The sequence below is a fragment of the Eublepharis macularius genome, chromosome 12 (genome assembly GCF_028583425.1).
Source record: "Eublepharis macularius isolate TG4126 chromosome 12, MPM_Emac_v1.0, whole genome shotgun sequence".
NCBI lineage: Eukaryota > Metazoa > Chordata > Lepidosauria > Squamata > Eublepharidae > Eublepharis > Eublepharis macularius.
Genome location: NC_072801.1, coordinates 26,089,511 through 26,111,814, shown reverse-complemented (window position 1 = coordinate 26,111,814; position 22,304 = coordinate 26,089,511). Strand labels below are relative to the sequence as shown.

General features: G+C 46.1%; 1 protein-coding gene across 2 annotated transcripts; it reads right to left on the bottom strand.

Moving 5' to 3' along the window:
* Window positions 1-10,196: 10,196 nt before the first annotated feature.
* Window positions 10,197-21,574, bottom strand: NT5M (5',3'-nucleotidase, mitochondrial). Of its 2 annotated transcripts, XM_054992307.1 has the most exons (6): window positions 20,785-21,574; window positions 18,516-18,714; window positions 16,533-16,633; window positions 15,218-15,278; window positions 14,367-14,481; window positions 10,197-12,877 (listed from the first exon to the last, which is right to left on the bottom strand). In XM_054992307.1, exons 1-6 carry the CDS (start codon window positions 21,069-21,071, stop codon window positions 12,735-12,737), a joined length of 906 nt encoding a protein of 301 aa, XP_054848282.1. In that variant the 5' UTR covers window positions 21,072-21,574; the 3' UTR covers window positions 10,197-12,734. The 2 variants fall into 2 exon arrangements, with proteins under 2 accessions (XP_054848282.1, XP_054848283.1); XM_054992308.1 differs by lacking the exon at window positions 20,785-21,574 and having other exon boundaries at window positions 18,516-19,471.
* Window positions 21,575-22,304: the final 730 nt, after the last annotated feature.

Here is a 22,304-nt window from a genome sequence, read left to right as displayed (position 1 = left end):
CCCCCCCCCCGCAAGTAAGGTATACTGTTTAAAGCAGCAGATATGAGGGCAACTCTGGAAAATCTCTACTGCTGAGGGATGTAGTGGGGCAATATGTATATATATTGTCGAAGGCTTTCACGGCCGGAGAATGATGGTTGTTGTGGATTTTCTGGGATGTATCGCCATGGTCTTGGCATTGTAGTTCCTGACGTTCCTGATATCCTCTCAGAGATCTCTGTCTTTCAGTGCTACACCTCTGAAGATGCCAGTCACAGCTGCTGGTGAAACGTCAGGAACTACAATGCCAAGACCACGGCGATACAGCCCGGAAAATCCACAACAACCAATATGTATATACTTTACAGAATGACAGACTCCACAACATTCTGAGTAACTCAGGGGGTGTGCCTTAAATTTAGGATTACCAGCTTAGGGCTGGGGATCCTCCACCCACCACTCCCACCCCTGCTCACCTGGCGGGTAGGTAGGGGAGAGTCAGGAGGCAGGTTGAAGTCCTTGGAGCATGCAACAAAATTGTGCTGTTGTTCTGCAGGGGCATGCTACTGACATCCTGTTTAAAACAGAAGCAATGGGGGCTTAGCAGGAACAAGCAGCACCTCCCCACCTGGCTGGCACCTCCCACACCCTAGTTTGAAGGTAAGAAGGTAGCAATCCTACACAAACACCTTACACTTCCAAGAAAACATGGGAGGGGGGATTTCAAGTTGCCAGTTCTATTTCTCTGCTGTGAAGAGGTTTTTTTTGGCACAGACCAAGATACTGTGAAGGGCACAAGAGCAGAGGAGGCTGCTTTTTCCTGATCAGCTGGCAACCCTAACAGGATCAGGCTCTCTCCATCTTTGGCCTTAGATATTTTTGACTTCTCTGTCCAGCCCACCAGCTAAGATCCTCTTCTCATGCCCTGGTCCTGCTGCCGCTGCCGCTGCCTCCAGAAATGGAGCTTTTTTTGGTGGCGGCACCTTGCCTTGGGAATGTTCTCCCCCTTGAGACTCACCTAGCAAGTAACTTACTGTCCTTTAGGTGCCAAGGCAAAATATTCATCTCTGTCCCACCCCGGCTTTTAACGAAGGGCTTTCCTTTTATTTGTTTTATGGCCTACCGGGAGGACTATTTTATTAATATCCTTTTAGACAGCTCTGTTTGTGTGCTTTTAGGCCCTGGCTCTCTTAATTAGCTTGACTTGTTTTTAATCAGCATGCTTGCATCGTTCTGTTCTTATTTCTTTATTCTACTGGCTTGGCTTGTTTTATTGATTTGTTTTATTGCATGTTTTCTTTAATTGGCTTGTTTTGATGGTCTTAGTTGGGTTTTGCTTTATTGTTGTGAGTCGCCTGGGGCAAATCTGAAGAGGTGGACACACATTTCCTAAATAAATAAACCTCAGCATGTAACAGAGCTTCTAGTTCAGCTGATCTTAGTTCAGCTGATCTTATTTCAATGGGTGTGTGGAAGAACTCTGGCACAGGGCACATTCTACAGCTCATCTCTTGGAAAGGTTATCTGGTTCATTTGAATGGTTGCTGCAGATTACTTTGCTCAGGACAACATACTGATGAAAACATTTTGACAAGAGAACAAAAGCACGGGTGGATAAGATTTGTAGGCAGAGAAAAAAAACTTGATAGGGAGGCATGAGCGGTTTGTGATCCAAAGAGCTTGTGTTGGCAAGAGTGTCCTGGATCTTTGCAGCCCAGCTACGGCTCAGTAAGTTCAAACTTGGTGACCCCCAAAGATTCAAAAGTTGGCCAAGCAAAAGGTTATTTCTTGGAACACGCCACCCTCTATTAGCTTGTTGGAGACTCCAATGATTAACTGGAGAGGTCTCAGCGCCTTGTAGATGGGACCAATGACGTGAAAAGGCTTTCTCAGCAGGGTGCTTTAAGTGCCTCTTGAAAGTGTGTTCTTATTGGTGGACTGGGACCTGGGAAATGTTTGTGTGCACAGGAGCACTGCTTTTAACTGAATTAGAATGCACTTAAGGGGTATTTTTGACTTCTGCCTAGCCCAGTAATCACCGGCATTTCCAGTTAAAGGATCTGGTAGACTTCTGCCTGGACCAGGGTTGGCCCTTGGATGGGAGACCACCAAGAAAAGTCCAGGGTCACTACACAGAGGAAAGCAATGGCAAACCACCTCTGTTTGTCTCTTGCCTCGAAAACCTCAGCAGGGCTTGCCATAAATTGGCTGTGACTTAGTAGCACTTTACATACACGCCGTAGATGACTTCTACGGCAACCACGGAGAGCTGCTGCCAACCTGCGTAAACTATATTGATCTTGATGGTCTAATTCAATATAAGGCAGTTTCATGCGTAAGCCCAGAGGCAGTGTGGGGTAAGTAGTCAGAGCACCAGAGGAGAATGGCTTAGGTGCGAACAGGAGTTGGCCCCCATGACATGAGCTGACACCTGACTGCCCTGATTGCTGTGGCCCAGATCCCAACTGGGTGGCTCTGCTAGCATCACAAGGGCTGCTTGGCTTGCTTCAGGCTGTTTGACATCCTGGTTAACTCCTGGGCAGTGGAGGCTGGGTGGGAATCGTACACTAACACACGGAAGCGCCTGACTTCCCTCTAATGGGTGTCACTGACAGCAGCTTATGCAGGAGTGAAAGGGAACTCTCCAGGGCCTTGTTGAACTCAAATGCCCATCCGGCTCCTTGGCTCTAGCTGAAAGCCTGAAAACAACTCTTCCTTTCAGAAGGCATGAAAATCCTGCCAATTTCATCCAGCAGTCAAACACTTAGAAATCTAAGGAGCTGCTTTCCCCAGCAAGAAACAGCGCCAACCAAACTCTCTTTGACGTCAGCTGATGGCCAAATTTCCCTACTTGAGATTCGGTTGGCTGCAGGCTCACAGGTCCTTGAAAAAAGGAGTTTGTGTGTGCGTGTGTGTATGAACATTCGTGCGCAAACCTCAAATCCCTTTGCAGAATCTGTCCCGAATGTACTGCTTCACATAACACTCCTGAGCCCTTTTCACAAACCAAATCTTTAAATGTCCCTGCCAATCCAGCCCTGTGCCTAGTTGCTCAGAAGTAAGTACCCTTGAGGCCAGTGGAACCTATTCTGAGGTAAGTGTGTACTCAACTGTGTCAGCAGCAAGGAGTAACAATCATTCCAAGAAACATCTGGGGAACTGAACTTGAACCCGCCGTGTGATACTGCAGCAGAAAGGGCCAAGTGACCTTGGGCCAGTCATACACTCTTGGCCTAACCTACCTTATAGGGTTGTTGTTAGGATAAAATGAAGGATAAAGTAAGCCACTTTGAGTCCCTATTGAGAAGGAAAGTGGAGGATTAATGAAGTAAAGAAATATTCAGGATGGTGTGTTCTGCTCTGAGTAGGAAAATCTGGAACGGATGTTAACCAGTTGGAAAGGATTCAGAGAAGGGCAAGAGCAGATCTAGTGAGGAAAGGCTGTGATCAGCAACTAGCTTTCTGGGAGGACCCCATCGGTGAAGGAGGAAGGACGGGACCCCTAGTTCAGTCTCTGTCTCCAAGTGGATGGTGCTTATTTCACATGACTTTTGCCTCTAGACTGGCACTTGGGAGCCACTCTGCTCTCTACAAGGGGTTGGATTGCCCCCGCTGCTCCCAGGCTTCCATTTGCTGATCTTCGTTGTAATACTGAGTCATTCTCCACAGTTCAGGAACTTTCTGATCATCTTGAACACTTGTCTTTTTTTTTTTAAAGCTGTTTTTGGTACTGTAGCACCACCCAATGGGGGAATATGGGATTGTTGTTGGTGGATTAGGAGGAGTTCATTTGTTTGTTTCTTTGCTCTTGTGTGCCCCAGTGTGGGTGGCTGTGTCTCAATGTTTAGAGCCTCTGCTTGGCATGCAGAAGGCTCCAGATCCAATCCCCCGGCACCTTCAGTTAAAAGGATCAGGTGGCAGGTGATGTGAAAGACCTGAGACCCTGGAGAGTCACTGCCAGTCAGAGAAGACAAGACTGACTTTGATAAACCCATAGTTGGACCCAACAGAAGGCAGCTTCATGCATTCATGTGAGCTGAAGACATGTTCACACAGTCCATGACTGCAGTTTCCAGTGGTAACTTCTATGTGTGCACAATCAATTGCAGATCAAAAGATTTCTACTTCACATCAACCGGCATGGGAAAAGGCTGTGGCTCAGTGGTAGAGCATTAACCCCCAGCATCTCCAAATAAAAGGACCTGACAGAAGGTCATAGGAAAGGCCTCTGCTTGAGGCCCTGGAGAGCTGCTGCCAGTCTGAGCAGACCATACTGACCTTGCTGGACCAAGCATCTGATTCAGTATAAGGCAGTTTCATGTGTACATGTGAACTTAAAAGGTATTTTTGATTTTAAATCACTTCACATATTTAGGTTCAAACCACAAAGTGTAGTGATGTGTGCGCATGTTTGGATCTGACTTTTTGTGGTTTAAAATCTGCAAGATTAGACTTTTGGCCAACCAAGGCGGGTGCTCAGAGCTGTCATAAATAAACTGAACTGTGAACCGTTACATTTCTGAGATTTGATGCTTGCAACTATGCTCAAATCTCAAGATAGATTTTCGTCAGGTAACAGTTCCATCAGGCCAGATTTAGGAGAAAGGTTGCTCAAGTTCCAGTCTTTTAGAAAGAATGTTGTATTGCTCTAAAAGCACAATTCTATACGACAATATGTTTAAGGGAGTGTGTTGTGAAAACCTCTGCCAGTGATTTGCTGAACTGCTGAGATGCTACAGAATGTTTGCAAACATTGCCAAGGGGGGATGACAAGAATCAGCAACAGAGAATTTGGTGCACTATGTTGTTAACTGAGCTAGGATGGAAATTACACATAAGCCCCTGAGAGGCTGAATGCTGGAAATGAGGGGAGTTGAGGAAAAGATAGGCTTGTGGTGGGGAGATTATGATGGGGAGGGGGAATTCCCACGAGGCCCATGGACAGGAGAAGTAGGGTGCATTTTGGGTAAAGACAGAATGCCATTGCTGAATACTATTTCAGTGACTATTGCGCTAGCATTGACTTCCAGCCACAACAGCTTGGCCATGTGTATTATATAAGCACCTATCTGACAAGAATATACTCCAAGTGGCCTTCTTTATCAGGGCCTGTCCCTGTTTTTTGTTACCCTCCTTGGTGAATTATCATCCTTTCTTTTGCCTTTTGGATATGCTTTGTTAAAGTGTGATTTGGGGGGGGTGTGTGTGTAGCGGGGGGGGGCACAACCTGTCAACCATGTTAGAAAGAAAATGAAATGCTTAATTTTAAGGTATATCAGGGCCCTGGCCTGTGAGATCTCAGAAGCGAAGAAGGATTGCCCATGGGTAGTAATTGAATGGGAGACCTCCATTGAAGACCGGGGTTGCAGATCCAGGCAATGCAAACTGCCTTTGTTAGTTTCTTGCCTTGAAAACCCCACCAGGGGTTGCCATAAGTTAGCTGTGACTTGATGGTACTTCCTACTACCACCAAAGTATATCAGAGGGTTAGGTAGGATACTGGAATAGCCAATATGTAAAGGGAATGGCAGGAACAAATATTTATGGGACTAAAGGTCTTCTTAGTAATGCTTTACATAGCTGGAAATGATAGCGATGAACAGTTTCCAGGAATCCAAATGCCAGCTATGCACAGATTTATGCCAGTGCTCTAAAACAATCATGTAAGGTACTCATGTGTAGGGCTTTTTTTCAGTGGGAATGCGGTGGAACGGAGTTCTGGCACCTCTTGAAAATACTCGGCAATACTGCGTGAAAATAATATTATTTCAAAGAATCCCGTGTGTTCCTTCCTCATTTCCCTCTTGAGAGTTCCGCCACCTCTTTTCCCAGAAAAAAAACCCTGTTTATGTGTATATTTATAACTTATTCTGAGACCTCGTGTGTGTGTGCAACTTCCTAATAAAGGACTCGCAAGAACCAGTGTTTGGGCTGCGGAAACTTTATGGATTCTTAATCAATACATGAATTCTCAGTAATGTCACACTGTATAGTTTGTTATACAGATGAGTTTTCTTATACTGGCTCATTGTCAGCCTCCTACTCTGAATGTTGACATCGTTTGGCACTTTAAATATGTTTGCCAAACCCAGTTTTAGAGGTTACATTCATGGGTGGGTAGACCCTGTCTCTAGTGAGCATAGAAAGGCACTGGACAGTTCACCGCTCACAATTTCACGCACAGCAGCTGCTGAAATATATTTTGAATTGCCATAGCACATCCAGACAATTATAGGCTGTTAAAAATATGTATCTTTAACCTGAAGAACATAACAAGGGCCTGGCTTTGAGGACAAGCTACTGCAGGGATCCCCAACCTTTTTGAACCTGTGGGTGACTTTGGAATTCTGACATGGGGTGATGGGTTGTTGCCAAAAGATGGCTGCTGTAGCTTACCTTCAGTCATACAATGAGCATTGCTATGATGGCAGCTGCTGCAAAAGCAACGTTTTTCAAAATCTGCACAGCCAGTCAAATCTCCAGTGCCCAATCAGTAATCTTGCTGGACAAAAATCCAACCTGGCTCCACCTATTTTCTAAAAACACTTCGACTCCAGGAAGGGTGTTAGCAAGTGCTATGGCACCCACAGAGTTGTTGGGGACCCCTGGGCAACTGCAAAGTAAATGACTATACCATACAACGTGGAAGCTTCAGCAATGCTAATTGGAAGGAGAGGATCAGGCATTGATCTTTGGTATGATAATAAGGCTATTTAAGCCCTTTCTATCAAATGTCGGAGGGATAGTGAGAGAGGAAAGAATATGGGGTTAATGAGATGCAGGCAGTGACAAATATGTATGGGAAGAAATGGAGAATGGTCCCACAAGGAACAAAAGCAGAAGTGGGTCTTTCAGGTCTTCCTGTGTTGGACCACTTCTGATGGCAACTGGGGGACAACCATTGCAATCCTAAGCAGAGTTTGACCCTTCTAAATCCATTTAAGTCAATAATATAAGAAGGACATAACTCTTAGAATGGCACTGTGCAAGAAAAGGTCCCTAGCCTTTTTCCTTAGTAGACTCACTTTCAGTGCATGAGGAATGTTATTAATATGGAGGACCATTCCAATGTGCACCACACACTTCAATTGTGGAATGGTACAGTCCTACCAGAGAGGTACTGGGTGGCTCTGCTGACTGCATGATTCAGGAAAAAAGAGAACAGAACAGGGTCAACATTCTAATTATTACTGAGCCTCTCTCTGGGTCTGGAGCGTGCATTAAATGCAATGGCCTTATATATTCATTTTATTGACTGACTTCATTTATACCGCACCTTTCTACCCACTTGCGACCCGAAGTGGCTTTAAATCATTTTCCTCTCCTCTATTCTATCCTCACAACAATCCTGTGAGGTAGATGAGGCTGAAAGTGTGACTGCCCCCAGAAAGCTTCCATAGCAGAGTAGGAATTTAAACTCTAGATCCTAGTCTGACACTAATCACTACACCATACTGACTCTCATGGGCCTTGGGGCTGCCCATTTTCACATAGCTTTAGCTTTCCTTTGGTCAAGTGGCATACCTTGGAGGTCTGTTGTGCAGAATTAGGTAAATATCTTAAAGCCCTTTCTCCTTCCAAAGTGCCATTTAAATTACAATAATTATAAACCCAGAATCCTAAGGACACGTTGACATTTGTACTACAAAATTACGTTCCACAATTCTTTCCTCTGTTGTCTCCGCTGCTCTTCATGACAATACTCCCAAAGTTTCTTATTTTACACGGAATTCACTGCTGAGAATTGATCTTGTGGGGAGGGTGGAGCAGTATCGTTTCCTCACTGATGGCCCAGACAGACTTTGAAGGCCTTTTGCTGATGAGAGTTCATGCCACGGATCTTCCATCTTCAGCACCAAGAAATGTTTCCTTCCCAACATTCATTCTTCCAGTGGCCACATCTGCTAGGTCCTTCTTGGGATCTTTACAAATGAACATAGTAGCAGCAGGGGAAAAAAAACCCTTGAAACTTGGACTGTTCTTCATCCTCATAGAGACACAGGATCTTATTGAACCTTTCCCCACTCTTAGGCAGAATGTTTTGAAGTAATGCTTTCTTGGAAGCCAGGTTTTTCTCTTAGGATGTGTTGTCAGGAGAGCAGTTGGGCATTTGGGGGGGGGGATTTTGCTGGGTCCCTATTTCCATGGAAGTTCTTGAGATGGGAGTTGAAGCACTTCTCAGAAGACAGCTGGATTCTGCCAGCTCAAGTTTTTCTGAGGTTTTCAATAGGAAAGTCTTTCTGCTCTTGTACTTTGGGTTTCCAAATGTTCAACTGTTCCCTGCTGCTATGCCTTTTTTTAGTAGTTCAATCTGCCTCAGTTAGCAGGTGGGGAAAAGCACTGTTAAATAAAGCAAGCTGCTTTAAAAGGGCACAGAAGTGGGGACCAGTTGGAAAGCTGGCTGACCCTGTTGTCAAATGGACCCTGTTGTAAAAAGATGCTGCTGCTGCAGCAGGGGCTAGTTAAAAAGTCAGTATCTTCAAACACATACACACGCTCCCATCTCTCTCTTTTTGCCCATTTGTTCATATTTGCATGATAAAATTGTGCAGACACAAAAAAGGCCAACTTAATTCAGTTTAGGGAGATAATTCTGGAGGGACAGGCGTGTTAGTATGTTGTACGAAAACTGCAGGAGTCCAGTAGCACTTTTAAGAAAGTACATTCCAGCATAAGCTTTTGTGAGTCCGTTCCTCAGATGCAAAAGAGCGTATGTCCATTAGGGCAGGTTACATGCTCAGCAGAAAACAAGGGGGCAGGTGAAAGGGGGAGGATGGGGAGGCCAGTTTAAAACAAGATCCAGTCAAAAAAGCTCTTTGTGTCATACCTCCCCCTTTTGGGCTAGGTATTTAAGCAGATCTAATGGAGGGATACTTATATGCAGGGCTTTTTTTCAGGGGGAACGCAGGGGAACGGAGTTCCAGAACCTCTTGAAAATGGTCACGTGGTTGGTGGCCCTGCCCCCTGATCTCCAGACAGAGGGGAGTTGAGATTGCCCTCCGCGCTGCTCAGCGGCGCGGAGGGCAATCTCAACTCCCCTTTGTCTGGAGATCAGGGGGCAGGGCCACCAACCATGTGACCACTTTCTCCGAGGGCAACCCACTGAGTTCCACCACCTCTTTCCGCAGAAAAAAAGCCCTGCTTGTATGCATCTGAGGAAGTGACTCACAAAAGTTTTATTCAACTTCATTCTCAATAAAATGGCCCATAAAGCCCAACGGCTTGCTGGACTCAGGTGCCCAATCCAAACCTACAATATGCTCATCAGCACAATTCAGAATCAAAAGGTTCATATAAGAGATGAAACTAGTTAATTTTAAAAGTTAGCTAAAATATCAATATACCTAGTATACAAGATAGATAAAGGTCCTCAGAACCCAATTGGTCAAGATAGTGTCAGGACCTGGTCACAGTATTTAAGAGCTCAGGAAATAAATTTGTTTCTGTAGTTTCTTGTCAGACCCCGAGGGGATATTTAGAAGATGGTAATTCACAGAGTGGGCTGGAAAGGTAACCAGAGCTCACACAAAAGTATGTGCTACAGTAAATGTTCTTCGTATTTTTAGGATGCTATTGGACTCCTGTATCATTTAAATGTTGTGTGTGTGTATGTGCATTTGTGTGTGTGAGGGAAAAGTTCTGGCTGGCACACGTGTGTGTATCTCCAGAAGTGTGTGTGCAAGGGCTAAGGAGCCATGAAATATAGTGTAGAAGAGCCAGTTTGGGTTGTTTCTATGTGATAGCATCTGGGCCAGCAGCCAGACTCTAACAGTGAAATCCTAAGCCGAGTTACTCCAGTCTAAGCCCATTGATTTCAATGGGCTTAGATTGCAGTAACTCTGCTTAGGATTTCATTGTAAGTCTCCCATCAATTTTATTATTACTTGGAAAAAATAAAAGGAAAAATGAAAGAATTTGTGAGATTTATCTACTCCTCTGAAGGCACCTCCTGGATCAGTTTTAGGATACGCCAAGTGTTGTTTTTCTCTTCTGTCCTCTCTTCTTTCTTGTGAGGTATCCTTCAGGGAGAGAATTTGTCTTTTAATTCTGAGTAAAGTGCTCAGGTTTAAATGCTCTGCAAATATAATCATTGTCATTTTCATTAATAACAACATCAAGGACTCTTGTGGCACCCTTGAAGCCTAACAAGTGTATTGTAGCTTAATATTTTGTGACCCAGACCCCACTTTCTCATCAGATACTTAAAAGTGACATCGTCTGTTGGCGGAAAAATAAGCACACAAATTGAAGATGGGTGAAGGGTCCATTATTCCTGTATGTGCATGTGTTTATATATCTCTGCCAAGTGCGCATGACAATTCATGCATCTGACGAAACGGATTCTGTCCCATGAGATCTTCTGACACATTAGATGCGTGTGTTGAAGGGTCCACAAAATCACCGGTAATATCTTATCAGGTTAGGCTGGGCTTGCAGAGACTGCAGCTTTTCGCTTTACGTGGGGCTGACTGTGCCCCAGAACTATACTTCTCATCCATCGTACATGCAGTATTTTAAAGATGATGCCCAGGTCAGAGACATAAAGGAATCCACAAGCTAAAAGTTCTCAAATTTTCCTAGCATGACTTTGATGGCAGTTTTTTTTTGCAAATTTACATCTTCTAATTTGAGTTTAACTTGCCCTCAACGCGATCAATGATAGATAGGTTTCTGGATGTTTGAAATAAATATAAATTAATAAGTTAAGCATGTTGATTGTAAAATTCAGAAAGCCAAATTCAGATTTTGGGGAGTTTTCCCCCCACCTATCAAATGTGTGAAAATTACCATTCAAGCTCTAGTCTGGATTTCATTCAGAACATATAAATTCTGCCTCATGGAGGGCCAATGGCTTCCTAAGATGGGTTTCCACTGGCAGGTGTGGGGTGGCAATGACCGAAGGCAACTGCTTTTCACTGTCCTCTGAGACCCTACGTGAAGAATTTTAGAAAACAAACTTTCCACAGACGCTAGTCTAATGCCTCGTTCCCACAAAGAGCGGATGAGGTAACCAGCTTGTGTCTGGTGTGCATCACTTAAGGATGAAGAGCTTGAGGCTTGTATGTTTGTGTCCCTCCATACTTTAAAAAAAAAAACACTTCTTTGCCCAACCTCCTTTCAAGAAGAAAACTAGCAAGTCAGGCTAGAATGCTTCTCAATGACATCTCGTTTTTTACGTGAAAAAAATTCTTTCTTTATGGAACAGCATCCAGTCATGGGACCCCCCTCCAGTCTCTCTACTGTTTAAGAAACTTTGCTCCAGGGAGGAACAGGGTGGCAAAATGTCATTTGCATCATCTTCAGTTTCTCCTCACTGTTGTGTCCTTAACACTAGACTTAAGAATAACGATGCAGAATGGTTTCCCACAGAGGCACAGTTTAATCAATCCCATTCTTTTCCTCTTTCTAACTTCCTTCCTCCCCCTATTCCTGCCCACACCAAATCCTGGACTGGACTATGGCAGACTCAAACGCTGGCTTGGATTAAAGGAACACAGTTGTCAAAACACCACACTGACAACAGCCCTATGAGTTGGATTAGGCCAAGAAGGAGAGAATGGTTGGACCAAGATGTACTCACTGAGGGGAATAGAACTTGGGTTTCCAAATTCCTAGTTTGACACGCTAACCAAGTGCTCCTCAGTGTGGTGTTCATGGACATCATGGTGCCCACCTATGGGTTTCCTGCTGCCCACTTTTTCCTCCCCAAAGCAAAAAGCCAGTCCTGTGCTTCCTCTACTTCATTGGAATGGGAGGTGCTTCCAAAGAGTCCTTTGTGTTTTCTGGGAGCACCCAAGGGGAAACAGCTGCCTCTGTAATAGGATAACGCTTGGCTTGGAACCACCTAATATTTTGTGGAACCTCTCAACGTTTTGTGATTGGATCCAGCCGTCATGGCAGCCAGCTCCCACGGCAGCCATTTTGTTGTGGTTCCCATTGCCTGTTCTCCTTCAAAAGTCCAGAAGGGCTCTCAGATTCAACAAGGTTGGGGACTGCTTGCTGTAACCACATCACTACATGGCTGTTTGAGGCTGGATGTGATCTAGACACAGGTTTATCTCCTCATAAGAAATAGGCTGATGCCAACTTAATATTCCAGAGGACTTCTTTCTCACCTAGGATTTAGGGGGAGGTTATAGGCTCCACCATGAGAAGGCCAGCCATGAGAGGAAAATAGGAACCTGGTTTCAATGCTAGGAATCTTGAAAGATCTGAAATTATAGTATACAGAGTGCTTCAGACCCTTTTCTCATCCATCACCAATTGCCATGGACATCTGGGATTTCTGATAGGAGTTTGGGATCAGAAGTGATGGCTTCCTGAGAGTTTTGTCCTTTTTAGCATACTTTTCAGAAAAAATATCAGGCCAACTGCAAGTTGTCCAGTGGGAACAAAGTTAAAGGAAAATCACCATGACTACGGAAGCCAGACATAGTGCTCAAAGGTGCTCAGAAAACCCTGATGGACTATAATGGTACTGAATTAGACACGACCAGGCACAAGATGTCAATATGGTACCTACATCCACGTCCTTGGAGACCCAGAATTCCTGCTCCTTCCATTTACCACAGCTCTTTGACCAATTTTGCTGCAGGTTAAGGTCTTGGGACTACAGTTCATTTCTTGCTCCCTAGCCAAAGCCGAAGATACAGCCATCTGTTTCCTGCCTGGGAGGTTGATGTCTAGTTCTAGGGCCTCACTGAGAGTGCCAAGGGATCCCAGTGAGCCAAACTGAAGAAAGGAAGTGCCCAGTGCTACAAGATCCGCTTGCTGTCCAGGATAGCCTTCCAGTCATCAGCCCACGAGTGAAGCCTCCTGTGAGGAGGGAAGAGCTCCAGATGCTTGTTGTGGCAGGCTGTGAAGAGAATGTGTTCCCAGCTGGGGCTTCTCTCAGCTCCTGGAAAGCAGAGAAAAGCTCAGTGGGAGAGCATCTACTTTTCATGCAGGATGTCCCTGGTTCAATTCCCAGCACCTCCCATTAGAAGGATCAGGTAGTAGAATCTGGAGATGTGATTGAATCTCTTCTGTCCAAAGCCCTCCTTAAAACCCTTCTTTTCCAGGGAGCCTTTGGCTTAAACCCCTTAAGTTTAAACTCTTTGGGACAATACCCTAAATAGATGACACCATATTCTTCCTTTCTCCCACTCTTCTCCCCTCTTGGTAGAAGATATCTTTGTTTGCTTTGATACTGGCATTCTGTATCCTGTACATTTAATTACAGTTTGGGGGATGTTTAGTCACAGAGTCTTTAAGGGAGCTGAAAGTGGCATGTTGCAGGCATCCATTAACCCTTTTCTTTCTTTACCCAAATCACTTATCCTGCTGTGTCCGCTAGTCAAATAGGGTTCCTAGGTTTTTCATCTGTTTAGATGAATTGATCATGAAACATTTTGATTGACAAAAAGGTGCAGCAGGTATTGTTTTTTAAAACTAGTTTGAAAGACAAATATTTTTTTTTAAAACGCAGATGTGTGCAATGCCATCTTAGAAGAGGCATTCCAGCCCGAATGGGGAATGCCTCTTATAAGGTGATGCCACTTGCAATGCAGGAATGCATCATCTGAAAACAAAAAGTAGTATCCTTTTTTCTTTAGAATGTTTTCATCATATGCAGATATATGCAGATTAGATTGACTAAAAAGGTGCAGCAAGTTTTGATTTTTTAAATCATTTTTAAAACAAGTACTTATTTAAAAAAAACCCCTGCAGATGGGTGAAATGCCATTTTAGAAGAGGCATTCCATCCAGAATGGGGGATGCCTATTATGAGGCAGGAATGCATTGTCCAAAAACAAGAAGCAGTATCCTTTTTTCCCTTAGAACTTTCTTATCATATGCAAATATATGCAGATTGAATTGATTACTCAGCTAACAATACAGCCTTGGGAAGTTACTCCAATCTCTGCCCAGTGGATTTACCAGTGCAGTCCTAAGCAGGTCTACTCACATTTCCACTCAACTCTACTCTATGGTGCTTACTCCTAGGAAAGTGTTTTTAGGATTGCACTGTTGGACAGGAGTCAATCTTCACAGGATTGCAACCATCAATAATTGGAGGAGCCGTGGCTCAGTGGTAGCGCTTCTGTTTGGCATCTCCAGTAAGGATCAAGTAGGAGGTGATGTGAAAGACCTCTGCCTGACACCCTGGAAAGCAGCAGTCAGCCTGAGTAGACAAGACTGACTTAGATGGACCAAGGATCTGATTCACTGTAGGACAGCTTCATGTGACTAAGAATACCTTCACTGGGTGGTAACCTAAATATATACACTTGTGTGAATCTTCCATCAGCCCTGCTTCTAGCTGGATGTGTGTCCTAGCCTTTCCTGGAGGTTTCCAGATACTACAACACCCCATTTTCACTGCACTGGGACAGCTTCTTCCTTACCTATGATATCAGGTCTGTCATCAATAAGCAGGTCACCAGACACCACCGTTTTGTCTCGGGTGAGGACAATCTGCTCCAGGAATTCTTGGCCCAAATGCTTCTCCACCCAGGCGTACTACAATTAAGAAGGGGAAATGGGAGAAGAAACCTTTGAGTGTGGGGGAGAGTATGCAATGGTACCCAGATTATTGCAGATCACCCTAGAAACCTCTGTAGGAGGTAGAGCAAAGGGGAAGGCGGAGGTTTCTCTGAGCCAGGAGAGGTTGCCAGAGCATTTGATTCAGTGCCAAAGTTCAGGTGGAAAAGAAGCACGTACATAAGTGTGGAGTAGTGGTCAGTGTCAGACCCTGGTTAGAATCCCTCCTATGTCACTGAAGATGTCTGGGTGACATGGGGCTTGTCACGGTCTTTCAGCCTAACCTATATCACAGGGTTGTTGTGTGGGGAGAATCATGTTGGGAGCGGCTTTTCAGTCCCCACCGGGAAGGGAAAATAGGGTATAAATTTCTAAATAAATAATGTTTCCCTGACAGCAGCAAGGTCAGCTGATTAGAGTAGCTTCCTGCTATGTGAAGAGAACTGTCAAGGGCAGGATACTTGCCTTCTGCTTAAAGATGGTTGGCAGGTAGGAACTTGAAGAAGTGAGGCCTTCCTCTCTGGATAGGCAGCACCCCTTTCTACAGGATGGGAAGGGTTCTGTGTACACACCACACATGCACCTGAGTTCATTTGAGGGAAAGGCTGACCAAACTGAACCCTGGCACTGGTCATATCTTGAGGCCCTTGATCCATGGTACAAAGGGAATTACGTTGTTTTCTGCAGCTTCTAATTCATGCTGCCAATTCATTACCTTCTCATAAGGGCAATAGCGGTACTTCTTGATGGGGCTCGTGCAGATGAATAAGTCGGTCCTATCCCAGAAAAAAAGAAAAGGAAGGCGAGAACAATTTACCACTGTATGCACTGAATGCATTACATTCCGATTCTAGCCTTTTCCAGAAAGGCCAGAAAACATCTGCTCTTTCAGATCAATGGTCTATTCAGTCCAAACTCCTGTTTCTCATGGTGGCCCCAAGGTTCATAAAGGTCAAGACATCCTCCCGTTCTTCCCCACCCCTCTTATACTTCCTCTAAACATGGAAGTTCCATCAAGCCATGTTTAGGGAAGAGGCTCTGGCTTAGAGGCAGAGCACCTGCATTGCAGTCAAAAGGTCCCAGGTTCAGTCCTCGTCATCTCCAGTTAAGAGAATCATGTAGTTGGTGATGGGAAAGACCTCAGCCTGAGACCTTGGAGAGCTGTTGCCAGTTGGTGTATATAATGCTGACCTTGATGGACCAAGCGTATGACTCTGTTGAAGACAGCTTCATTTAAGACAGGGCCATGGCTCAGGGGCAGAGCATCTTCTTGGCATGCAGAAAGTCCCAGGTTCAGCCCCCAGGATCTTCAGTTAAAAAGATCATGTGGGGGATGATGTGACCTTCACCCGAGCCTCTGGAGAGCTGCTGCCAGTCAGAGGAGACAGGACTGACCTGGATTCACCCGAGGGTCTAACTCAGTAGATGGCAGCTTTATGTGTTCATGTTCAGAGGCAGTAAACCTTTGAATACTATGCTGGGATGGAAAGATTCTACAGAATCAGACCATTTGCTCAGAGCTGTCTGTTTTGGCCTGTCACCGTTAGCCAGTGAGGAAGGATATTCTTTCCCATGCAAAGAATGCAGGCTATGACCTAATGTGAACGTGGGGGCTTTGCAAAGGTGTTTGCAGGGGAGAAATGGTTGCTGGGGAAGCCGCCATTACTTCCCCCTGCCCCCTCCACCATCTAGTCCTCCCTTTAACCTGCCTCAAACCCACCTTCTGGCTCTTCCCTTTCCCTTGCAACCCTGCTTCCTAATCCCCCCCCCCCCCCGCAGGTTCCCTCAGGTTCCAAGACTGAAAAGAAGCTCAGCTGGTAGAAAACAACCAAGGGGCAAGGAGAAAGTCCCACCCATGATTTCTTTTCCACAAAGACCCCCCCCAAAACCCTACATTCCTGACAGCAAACAGTGTTGGGTTTTATGCATTCTAGTCTTAAAACCAACCAACCAACCTTCCTTCCCTCCCTCCTTCCATCCATCCATCGTGGGGATGATTCTCTTTATAGCTATTCATGCCATGAACTCACTCTTCTAAATTTGCCATCTGCTTCACAGCTTCCACAGCTCCTGGGAGTGGATCGAGGTCCACGAAGAAGTTCTTTGACTCCCAAATGCTGATGGCCTTTACCTGTTGGAGATGGGAGGGGAGGAAGAGAGAAACAAAACCTGCTGAATTTCACCATGGCCTCTCTTCCCTTCACAACCGATCAGAGCATCCAAGCACTGCCACTGCCTGAAATATGGCACAAAGCAGAATCCTTAGCTCAAGGCGCATCAAACTTGTTACACTCACACCCTCCCCTCCTTTTAAACTTATTCCACCATTCATGTCCCCCCCCTGCTCCCGAATCCCAACAAACCTCAAGATCCCTGCAGGTGTCTTCAAAATAGAGATGTAAACAGATAAAACGATATCTGCCCCCTCTCCAGAGAATCTGCTTGGGAGGGCTTACAAAGCACTACAATAAACTCACACCAAATATAATATAATAAAACAAAGCATTCAAACAAGCCAAGGATATCAGCTCTGTCCTGGAAGCTGGCTGGCTGACCTTGGACCAGTCACTCTCTCAGTCTAACCTACCTCACTGGGAGAATGATACTGTAAGCTGGTTTTGGTCCTCAGAGGGGAGAAAAGGGGGGTATAAATATGCAAGGGAATTTCCTGCTCTTGGTGCTGCTTGTACAAAAATCAAGAGAAGACCGCAATCTGTGTCAGTTAAGCGTTTGCAGCTCCAGAAGCCACCCTCTCCTCGCTTAGGGGATCAAGAAATGCAGGCTGCAGGCTTTCACAATGGATTTGCAACCTTTAAACCGTCTGCCGGAAAGTAGCCTCAAATGTGTTACAGAGACAGTGATGCAAGAATTGCTGAAGAATAACCACAAGTGACTCCCTCCCATCCTAAATGGTTCCCGTGATCATTTCCCCCCACCTCCTTCCTGCATTGTAGGGCTTGATTCTTCTTCATCCCACTTCTGACCATCCTTATTTGAATTAATTGAACTGCATTGTAGCGCACTAGAATCCATTAATAACAAGCAGCTAACATGTACAATTAAAACAAATTACTTCATTTATATCCTGCCTTTCTCCTCAATGGGACCATACACCAATCTCCTCTCCTCCACTGCATCCTCACAACCACCCCGTGAGGTAGATTAGGCTGAGAGTGCGTGACTGGCCCAACAAGCTTCCATGGTAGAATGGGGATTTGAACTAGGGTCTCTTAAGTCCCAGGCTGACACTCTAAGCACTACACCATGCCAGTTGTCAATACTGGGAGTAGCAAACGTTTGTCTTGACTGTTGCTGTGCAACAGTTCAATCAGTTTGCATTCAGCAGGTCTCACTGGAATGCTTGTGGTTCTGGTGCCATTTAATTTACAAAATGAAAACTGCAAGTTGATTTGGACGTTAAGGTGTTAAAGGTCACCATGCCTGACTTACACACACCCATCCCCAAGTTGCCAGTCCCATATTTTGGCAGCTACATCCTGTCAAAGCAGAAGTAGAGCTCACATCTCTGAGGCCCACTGTGACATCGAAGCAGCAGAACCACTAGGCTTGATCAGGGCTTTTTTCTGGGAAAAGAGGTGATGGAACTCAGTGGGTTGCCCTTGGAGAAAATGGTCACATGGCTGGTGGCCCCGTCCCCTGATCTCCAGGCAGAGGGGACAGACACTGGTGCAGAGGGCAATCTCAACTCCCCTCTGTCTGGAGACCAGGGGGCGGGGCCACCAGCCATGTGACCATTTTCAAGCAGTTCTGGAACTCTGTTCCACTGCGTTCCAACTGAAAAAAAAACCTGGGCTTGATCGATCTGATCATTTACTCTCTGCCTTAGCAACTCCATGGACTGTGAATACAGTGGTACATCATAGTCCACTGTATACTAGCAGTGAAGATGAATGGGGGGTGGTGGGGGTGGCTGTGTGGTGTCAGGCTTGCCAATGACCGTGCATATTCGAAACGGCATCACCTCCAGAATGCTACTAATAACAATGACTCACACTCAGCTCCGGGTCCAGCTGTCCATACTGCTCCGAAACCCAAAAGCCCCTGCGATCCTCCAGGGAGATGTAAGGCTTGTCCGGATAGGTGGCTCGAAACTTCTTCAGGAAGCCTCCTTCGAAATCCGCCAGCACCCCGTCCATGTCCACCAAGACCCGCAGGTGCCCCCGGCGGCGGCGGGCGCCCCCGGAGCTGGGTCTGCAGGGGGAGAGGCAGCCGGTGGCCAGGGCCAGGAAAGGGAGGGAGCCCCGCGCGGCTGGCTGCGGGCGCAGAATCCTGCTCGTTAGGGCCATGGGGGGGCAGAGGGGAGGGGATGCCTCCGGGGAAGGGGAGCCGGGATTTCTCAGACTGGACGCGGCTCCGTGAAGCGGCTCCAGGCGCCTCTCTCTGCGCCCGCGTCCTTCTGCATTGGCCGAGGCGAGAAAGCCAAGCCGAGCCGCAAAGGCTGCTGCGGGGGGTTGGGAATCTCGCCCCCTTCCTCGCTCTCCCGCAGCACCAAGTCCATCTCCCCCCTCCCCGCCTGCAGCACCTCCCTCCCGGTGCCTCTTTTCCCGCAAAACGAAAGCCGAGGAGGAGAGGGGATGGAGCCAGGGGCCGCCGAAGGGCAAGGGGTGGGCAGTGGGTGTCAGGCTGCCTTGCAAGGGAATCGGCGAGGGCGGTGGGTGGGGGCCAGCGGCCGTTCTCAGCCGGCGGTGCCCTGCAAAGAGGCGGGCTGCTGGGAAAGAGATGCCAGGCGCGGAGGGGAGGGGGGCTTGTCAATTTCAGGAGCGCGCAGACCAGTACAGGGTCCTCCCGGGGCGGTTGGTCAATTTCATCCACTGCGGCGGCCTCTCTCTTTCTTCGGCGCCGGAGCAGCCCAACCCGGCAGCGCTCTCCTTCTCCTTCCCATGGCCTGGCAGCCGTAGGCGCCGCCTCAAAGCGCGCTTCTCCCGGCAACCGACCGGGAACTGTCGCTGCTCACACGAGAAGCGCAAGGGCCAAGGGGGTTTTGCAATCCTTCCCGATATTTTCTATCGCCCCCTTCCCCCATATCTGCTCCACCTTCCCTGTAAGTTAAACTACCCACGAATAGAAAGGCCGAGACAACAAAAGCTTCCGCAGGACAGCAGGAGCCAGACGCAACTAGGCTCCTTTGCTTTATTCATTTATACCATTTATACTCCCATTTTGCTCAGCAATGGGATGGCAAAGCAAGGCTTACAACATTTGCTCCTCCATTTTGTCCTCACAACGTCCTTGTGAGGTAGGGAGGTTGAGTTTGTGATTGGCTAAAGGTCACCCAGCAAGACTGTGTGGCAGCATGGGGATTTGAACCCACATCCCCTGGAATCTGGTAAGGACACTCTTGAGCACTACACCAGGTGGCTGGGACTTTCTTCTGAAGTTCACTGGGCACAACATTGAGGCTGACATGCCAAGGGAATCTGCAGAAATAATTTTGGGGGAGGAGCAAGGTCGATAAACTGCAGCTGCTTGCATTCTTTATCCCAGTAAATTTAGGACTGGGGGAGCAAGCACCTCTTTGCTTGTCCCCCAAGGGCTCAAGCAAACCAGAACTAATAATCATCATAATAAATTTTAGAAAAGAGTCCAGTAGCACCTTTAAGACTAACCAACTTTACTATAGCATAAGCTTTCGAGAACCACAGTTCTCTTCGTCAGATGCATCTGACAAAGACAGCTGTGGTTCTCGAAAGCTTATGCTACAGTAAAGTTAGTTAGTCTTATAGGTGCTACTGGACTCTCTTCTATTTTGCTACTGCAGACTAACATGGCTAACTCCTCTGGATAATAAATTTTGCTTCCAAGCATGTACAGAGTATTTTCCTTTTCTCCTTTCCCTTCTCTTTCAAAATGACTTTGTGTCTCCAGAGTTCTTGGGTAAGAACCTCCCTTCCTTGGAAAATTGTTTTCCTTCTGTTCATTGTCACTGCTAGAGCAATGACGAGTCAAAATTCCAGGCAGGATTCAGCCTGATCGCTCCCACCTACCCTCTTTACCCAGCAACCCCATTAGATCTCTGCTCTTAAATCACTCTTTAAAATCAATTTTTCTGGATCATGTTGGGTTCACCCAACCATAGCCCAGCAGCTCAATTCTTTTAGTCTCCATGAAATCTCTGACCCCTCTGCAACCAGGAAAACTGGCCTGCAAAACCCAGCAAGAGCATCGCCTGTCCGTTCTCTGCAGCTCATAGTATGCAGACGGTACTGTGCTAAGCAGAGCTGTTATTCTATTCATTTCAACCCGCCTCTCCGCCTGACCTACCTTACAGGATCGTTCTGAGGATAAAATAGAGGCAGGAAGAATGATGAATGCCACCAACCAGAGGAGGTTTTTCCTGAGATTAAAACCATCCTTTCTGTGTTGCAAAGTTTTTTTTTCCAGTATTGGGCAGAGTAAATTATTTTCATTTGATTTATTCTGAGCTGCCTTAATTTCCTTTGGGTGCAGCAGGATGTGGATGTCATGCAAAAATACAACAATGATGTCACATTTGAGGGCGTGATGTCAGGTGGACCCTTAGCAACTAGCCTGTGTGTGTTATGTGCCATCAAGTCACCGCTGACCCATGGCAACCCTATGAATGAAAGATGTTCCAAACTTCCTGTGGTTTGCTCAGATCTTGCAAGCTGGAGAACGTGGCTTCCTTTATTGAGTCAAATCATCTTGTTTTAGGTTTTCTTCTTTTCCTACTACCTTCAATTTTTCCTAGCACTATTAACTTTTCCAGAGAATCTTGTCTTCTCATAATGTAACCAAAGTATGATAGCCTCAGTGTAGTCCTTTTAGCTTCTGGGGAGAATTCAGGCTTGATTTGATCTGGAACCCACTTATTTGTCTTTTTGGCCGTCTGTGGTATCAGCAAAATTCTCCTCCAGCACAACATTTCAAATGAATCAATTTTCTTCCTGTCAGCTTTTTTCACCGTCCAACTTTCAGATCCATACATAGTAATGGGGAATACCATAGTCTGGATTATCTTGATTTTGGTTCCCAGAGAGACATCTTTATCTTTAAGGATCTTATCTAGCTCCCTCACAGCTACTCTTCCAAGTGTCAATCTTCTGATTTCTTCGTTGCAGTCTCCCTTTTGCTTGATGATTGAGCCAAGGAAGAGAAAATCTTGAACAATTTCAATTTCCTCATTGTCAACTTTAAAATTGTGTAATTCCTCATTACTTTTGTCTTCTTGATGTTCAACTGTAATCCTGCTTTGGCACTTTCTCCTTCAACTTTCATCAGTAGTCTGTTCAAGTCTTAGCTGTTTTCTGCTGCTAAGGTGGTGTCATCTGCATGTCTCAAATTGATAATGTTCCTTCCACCTTCTTCTAAATCAAATCCAGCTCTCCTTATGACATGTTCTGCATAGAGGTTGAACAGGCAGGGAGGTAATAAGCACCCTCGTCTGACACTCTTGCCAAATGGAAACCATTGTTTCCCCATATTCTGTCCTAAAAGTAGCCTCTTGTCCAGAGTACAGTTTGCGCACTCAAACAATCAGATGTTGCGGCACCTCCATTTCTTTTAACACCATCCGTAACTTTTCATGATCATCAAAAGCCACCGGCCTAGGGCACAAATTTACACACATTCCCCCCAACTTGGTGCTTTCTCTGTTTATTACAGTTAATGGAGAGCTGCCGTCGCCTCCTGCCCAACCACCGCTAAATTACACAACTGGACTGCGTGTGTGTGTGTGTCTGTGTGGGATGGGTGGGGGAATCCCTCTCTCTACAAAGACAGCACCACTTCCGGGTATGGGGCCATCGCCGTGGCAACCGCTC

Coding starts and splice junctions, on each gene's coding strand:
- NT5M (XM_054992307.1), bottom strand. CDS start 21,071: ATGGCACATAACACACACAGGCTAGTTGCTAAGGGTCCACCTGACATC. Junction 16,634..18,515: donor AGCTGGACCCGGAGCTGAGT/GTGAGTCATTGT, acceptor CATCTCCAACAG/GTAAAGGCCATCAGCATTTG. Junction 15,279..16,532: donor CAGATGGCAAATTTAGAAGA/GTGAGTTCATGG, acceptor TTTCTGGGATAG/GACCGACTTATTCATCTGCA.